Below are 6,677 nucleotides of genomic sequence, written 5' to 3' on the forward strand. Positions count from 1 at the left end.
GCTCGGAAACACAACAACATACTGGCATTATCATGAACATTATTAGTAGAATAATACATATATAACAAAATTACCACTTTCCTTTTCTTAGGATAACATATAATAATTCCGGTATTATCAAACTTGATCAGGACAATAACAATCATAGCAAATGCATTACTCTTAGGTCTGACACCTTAAGGATAGTTAAGTTAAAATTCGACTCTACCATTTATTTGTATCACGGGCCTTTAAAAATAAGGATATTATACATTTCTTTTGTTCTCTTATTCTTTGGCTCATTGATCGGTCGTTCTCACAAGCATTGCTATTAGTCAAACAACACCAACAGTTCAGAAGGAACCAAATATTTCTCTGCTGGGAATTCTCAGTCAACGCATGGAGATTGTACATCATTTTTGTTTTGTTTTGGAGCATAGAGCTTAGTCCCCATCATATGTTGATACACATTTGTCTTAAATTTCAAATTAAATTTATTCATCCTCTACCTTATCTCAACACATATATCAGTACCACCATCAATACCACTATTCTCCTAAAACTCATTCATAAAAAATGTATGACTTCTACCTCTGGTACCAAAACTGATGACTTTGTTGATCACCTAGTGGTAAAAATGAATTCTACCCTAAACATCCCTGAAAATTTATTTCCAAAAGTCTTCATCAATTCAGAAAACACTTTACCAAAAAAATAAAGTGAAATGGAAGTGGGTCTTTATTGAAATATTATGTAGCAAAATTTCTCATGAAACAAGAATTATCTCTAGATTCATCAACTCCAATTGGGAACTTTAAAGAGATGCTGAAGTTACTCTCTGCAAGAAGAGGAGAAACTACTACTCCATCAGGCTTGGAAGTATTGAAGATTACAAGGTTCTCAGACAAGGAGGAACTAGGGGTATCTTCAACAAAATTATTGTGCTAACTGAAGTACCTCCTCTAGGCCTTGGTTATATTGATGAAGCTAACTTCTACTCTGTAAATATTCGGGTCCTAGTCAAAAGAGTTCCTAGACATATCATTCTAGACATTAGGAACATTCTCATACCTGTTGGAATCTTTCAAGAAGCCAAAAGAGCTTATGGTAGAGATAAAGATGAAAAGAATCTTGAGGTTCTCTTAACTATTGATATCACCAGAGCTCTGAAGTTTGGTACATATGCCTATGAAAAACCAACCATTTCTCACTGCTTAGGGTTTCCCTATGCTCTGAATGGCATTGCTTTCTGCAAAGTTTGTAGAATTCTTGATCACCCGGGCCCTCTCTGTGAGGAAAAATAAGAAACCTCACCCCTTAACACCAACATCCCTCAAACACCCAATCATCCACCCATCAACTCCTCTCCAAAATCCAGTACCCCAATCATCAAGAAGACATCCTACTCCGACAAGATGCTGCTGAAGAATTTGCTTTAAAAATGAGATTATCCCAAAGGCAAATTGTCATCAAGAACAACACTGAAGAACTTGATGGATTTGCTGATTACATCATATTCAAAGCTGGCTTACAAGACCCCATCATTGAGAAGATCCCAACTCAAAACCTTGAAGCCCTTGGTTGTCATAGGAAACATAGGAAAATCCTAGAGAGTTACAAAGCTAAGGATAATCATCTAAAGAAAAAGAGTACTAACATCAAAGCAGCTGCTAGAAGGAAAAATCAGCACATAGACCATGGTAATGAAAACTTCTTAAACCCTGCCAATATTTTCCCAAAAATCATCCCCAACATACCAAACCCATATCAATCAATACCCTCATTATCTGAAATTCAAGAAAAAATCAATAAGTAGTTTAACAGTTAGAAGAAATTGCTTTGGGAAATAAGAAAGAAGGAGTCCAAATTTAAACTGGCTCTGGATAACATACCATCTGCACCTTTGGATCCTAAGAGAAAGAAACAAATGATCACCAGCTCTCCTGACCAAATGCATAATATCTGGGACCAACTGCCTCCATCCAAGAAGAACAACTCCCAAGACAGGAACATGGAGATAGAGTATTTGACAGACATGACTACTAGCAATCTTGTGGGAGTTAATCCATTCCATAATGCGAAGGTACCCTCTAAAACTTTTCTTCTTCAGTTAAGTCTCTTTAACCTTCTATATACTCAGATTCATAAAGTCTTTTTAAGGCTTAAATTCAGTACTATTAAACTTCACATATACCTATTGACCAATACCTACATTCAGTATTATATTGCTTATATAATTCTCACCTTTGTTTATCCCAGTGTCTCCTATTTTTGGCAATTATTTAATATCATGACTTGGAACTGCCAAGGATAGGGAAACACAATACTAATAGACATATCAATAACATGTTAAACAAACATAACCCTAATATCTTTTTCTTATCTGAAACCAAACAATAATCTAAAAACCTTAAGCAAATCCTTAGCCACATAGGGGTCACTAACTTTTGGTTTGTAGAACCAAGAGGTAAAGTTAATACTTCTGGGGGTCTGGCCTTAGCTTGGAAAAGCAATTTAAACATCACTCTTCAGTATTCTAATAATCACATTAGTGTTATTGTTCACCCTAGCATTGGTAATCCTTGTCTTTTCACAGGGTATTATGGCATCCCATACATTACTTTAGACAAAATTCACTCTTGGAAAATGATTGAAAACACTAATAAGAATAACTCTCTACCCTGGCTTATTATGGGAGACCTAAAATTTGTGCTACATGAGTATGAAAATTTTAGCCAACACCCTATTGATTCTGCTGAAGCTGACATCTTTCTACAAAAATTAGAAGAAGCTAACCTAACTGATTTGGGATACATTGAATGCCCTTTCACTTGGACCAATAGAAGACTAGGTAACTCTCTCACTGAACAAAGATTGGATAGAGGTCTAGCAACTGATGATTGGTTAGATTTATTTCCCAATTCTACTATTTCTAATCTCCCAGCCATAGGATCTGACCATAATACCATCTTTCTCAATACCAATCCCAACTGGAATCAAGGCCATATACCTTTTAAATTCTTTGGGCCTTGGCTTAACCACCAAGATTGTAAGGACATCATAGCTGAATGCAGGAAGACTAGGATCTACAGTTATTAAAATAGCCAGGAAACTTAGAGATGTCAAAGCCAAGGTTAAGCTATGGAACAACGAAACTTATGGTAACATCAAAACCAACCTTGAATAAAGCCTACAACAACTTGATTGGATCACCAAGAATCAGTTTAATATTCACAGAGGAATAGATATCAAGGAGGCAAAGAAGACTGTTGATAACTGATAGAATATTCAAGAAAGCTTCTGGAAAACTAAAAGTAGAGATCAGTTCATCAAGCTAGGAGATAAAAACACCAAATTCTTCCATGACTCTGCTAAGAAAATATTCAGAAGAAACAAGATTGTCTCCATTCAAAAGGAGGATGGTACTTGGCTCAATGATAGCACATAGATTTCCAATTGCTTCACTAACCATTTTGCTTCTATGGCCACTACTGAAACCCTAAATATCCATCAATCCATTATCAACCCCATTCCTTCTTCTATCACTAGTTCTGAAAAATCTTACCTTCTCAGAGTGCCAGATATTGCTGAAATAATATCCACTCTCTTTAGCATGGCTGGAGACAAAACACCTGGACCCAATGACTTTCCTCCTAATTTCTTCCAAGCTAACTGGGAAACTGTGGGACAAGACATTACTACTATGGTTCAAAATTTCTTTACCTCTGGTTATCTTTTAAAAGAAATGAATTTTACCTTCATATCCCTCATACCTAAAACTGACAACCCAACCTCCCCCTCTCACTTCAGGCTTATATCCCTATGAAACACTACCTATAAAATTATATCTAAACTTCTTGCTCATAGACTCAAACCCCTCCTACCTAAGCTCATATCCCCTTTTAAATCTGCTTTCATTCATGGCAGACAAATCTCTGACAACATAGCCATAACTCATGAACTGATACATCATATGAATACTAGGAAAGGAAAAAAAAAAGGTGTTAAAGGCACTATGGGTGTCAAAATTGACATGGCAAAAGCCTTTGATAGAGTCAGTTGGGAATTCCTTATAAAAATTATGAATCAGATGGGATTTAGTTCCCAATGGTGCAACCTTATTTAACAATGCATCTCTATTACCAATCTTGTTGTTTTGGTCAATGGCTCACCTGGAAAGTTCTTCAATCCTACCAGAGGTCTCAGAACAGGCGACCATCTCTCTCCTTATCTATTCCTCTTCTGCATGGAATCTTTGTCAAGATTTCTTACTTATGCTGAAACTCAAAATCTTATTCATGGAATCAAGCTAAGTACTGATGCCCCTGCTATCAATCATCTCCTTTGTGCTGATGACTGCATGGTATTCTGTAAAGCCAATTTGGAGGAATGCAACAATCTTATCAAATTCTTCCAAGAATTCAGTCAATCTTCTGGGAAAATGATAAACTTTGCTAAATCTGGTATCTTCTTTAGTAAAAACGCAGGTCCATATATTGCTGACAGAATAAGCACCACCATGAAGATCCAAAAATTTGACATCAAGGATAACTATTTGGGTTACCCTCTCTTCACCAGCAAAAGCAAAGTGCAAGCCTTCAAACCTTTCATTGATAAACTAAAATACAGAATAGCTGGATGGAAAGCCACTCTGTCAACTGCTGGAAAAGGTACTATGATACAGTTTGTTACTTCTACCTCTAGCATCTACCAAATAAATTGCTTCAAGTTCCCAAAGGCCACCTGTAAGGAGATTAATGCTATTCAAAGGGATTTCTTCTGGAACAAAGGTCAAGATAAACTTAAAGGTATCTATTACATAGCTTGGGATGTTGTTAACAACCCTAAAGAGCTGGGAGGATTAAGTTTCAAAAATATGGAATTCTTCAACATTTCCATGATCACTAAAATATCCTGAAGACTAATCACAGAACCACATTCTCTATGGAGATGCCTTATGAAGGCCTTACATTTCCCTAATGAAGAGGTTATCAGAATGGATACCAAACCAAAACTCTCTGATTCTTGGATTTGGAAAGGAATTCTTGAAGGCATTATTAATATCCAAAAGTATTATATATGGAAAATTGGGAAAGATGATAAGATTCACAATTGGGAAGACAGACTGTTTGAGGGACAACCTGAAATCATCCCAAAACCACCTAACTTCCCAACTAACATGTTGTATGTCAGCAATCTTTTTAATTCAACTGGTGACTGGGATACTGATATTCTGGCTCTTTGGTTCACCCAGGAAGTTTAGCAACATATTCTCCTCACTCATCATAATTCTAACACTGAAGACACTATCATTTGGAGTCTAACCAACAGGGAAAACTTCTCTGTTAAATCTATTTATGACAAGCAGACTACTGATAAATATGCTAATGATGTTCTCACCTCTCCTTGTGCAAAAATTTGGGATCTTGATACTTCTCCAGCCATTCATTTATTTATTTGGAAATGTTCTCATGGAATACTTCCAACTAATGTTAAGAATGCCAGCATACTTACTTACATTGATCCAATCTGCAACGTTGGCAAGAGTGCTAAAGAAGATATCACTCATGTGCTCCTCACCTGTCCTGCTGCCTCTGATGTTTGGGAAAGACTATTTGGGAATTCTCATCAGCTTTTCAGTAATGTTTGCTCCTTCCATGATTGGTTCAACGGCTGGTTTATTGATCACAACGAAAATGCCAGCGAGAATGCTACCTATGCAACTACTTGTTGGTTTATTTGGAAAGCCAGATGCGATCTTGTGCTCAGAAATATATTCCCTGCTGCTGACGGTACTGCCTTAAAAAAATCAATATCTATGCTCCTATAACAGAGTCATGCATAACCCAAGGCACATTCTAAATAATATGTACTATCAGGATAACAATGGGAATGAGCATCCCAGGAATACTAGACTCAGGAGACACCATTGGGAAAATTTTGGAATCACTATTAGCATTAGTATTCTGGAAGTCAATACTAATAATGCTACTAGTAATTTAATTCCATACATTGAATTTGCTTTTCTTGCTATGTCCTTCTCAGGCCAATGCGTGGGAGCCAGAAACTATATACACACAACTATTGGATTCAGCAGAGCTACTAGAATAGCCAGAGGACCTCATCTAGCAATCGAATGGGGCATGGAGATGCAAAAATCCAACATAGACTTTGCTGCTGAGGATGATGCAATTCTACAATCCATTCAGGAAGCTTACCAGGTGGAAGTTCAAGAAAGATTCAAAACAGTTCTACTCATACTCAAGAAAGACATTTTGAAGCTATTGATTTTGTGCTAGGAAACTTAACTCAATTACTTCCTCATCAAAATCTCTCTACTACTAGACTGGCAATAATTTCTATTCAGTCTAAACTACTTCAAAACCTAAATTGGAAATGTCCTAACCTCGGATAAGTTTTTGATATCCTTGTGTTTGTGCATGTTCCGACTGTTGAGGAAATATGTAATGTTACTGATCAGAATTTGGCAGTTTACATTCGTTCATTTTCCTGAAAGGACATCCACTTCCAATATCAACAACATTTCCGTGGAGGGACACAAATCTAAACTTTGTAATGACATCACTTCAATGTAAAAGTACACCATTGAAAAAATACAACAACAAATTTGAAATACATTCTGCAACATCTTCAAATTTATCTTTTATTTACTGATTTGACTGACAAAATATCTTGAT

The 6,677-nt window shown here is 36.4% G+C and overlaps 1 protein-coding gene across 1 annotated transcript; it reads left to right on the plus strand.

Moving 5' to 3' along the window:
- Window positions 1-4,225: 4,225 nt before the first annotated feature.
- LOC113350742 lies at window positions 4,226-6,278 on the plus strand. The gene is made up of 4 exons (XM_026594866.1): window positions 4,226-4,787; window positions 4,911-5,223; window positions 5,311-5,771; window positions 6,025-6,278. Exons 1-4 carry the CDS (start codon window positions 4,226-4,228, stop codon window positions 6,276-6,278), a joined length of 1,590 nt encoding a protein of 529 aa, XP_026450651.1.
- The last annotated feature ends 399 nt before the right edge of the window (window positions 6,279-6,677 follow it).

Source organism: Papaver somniferum, chromosome 2, assembly GCF_003573695.1.
Source record: "Papaver somniferum cultivar HN1 chromosome 2, ASM357369v1, whole genome shotgun sequence".
Taxonomy (NCBI): domain Eukaryota; kingdom Viridiplantae; phylum Streptophyta; class Magnoliopsida; order Ranunculales; family Papaveraceae; genus Papaver; species Papaver somniferum.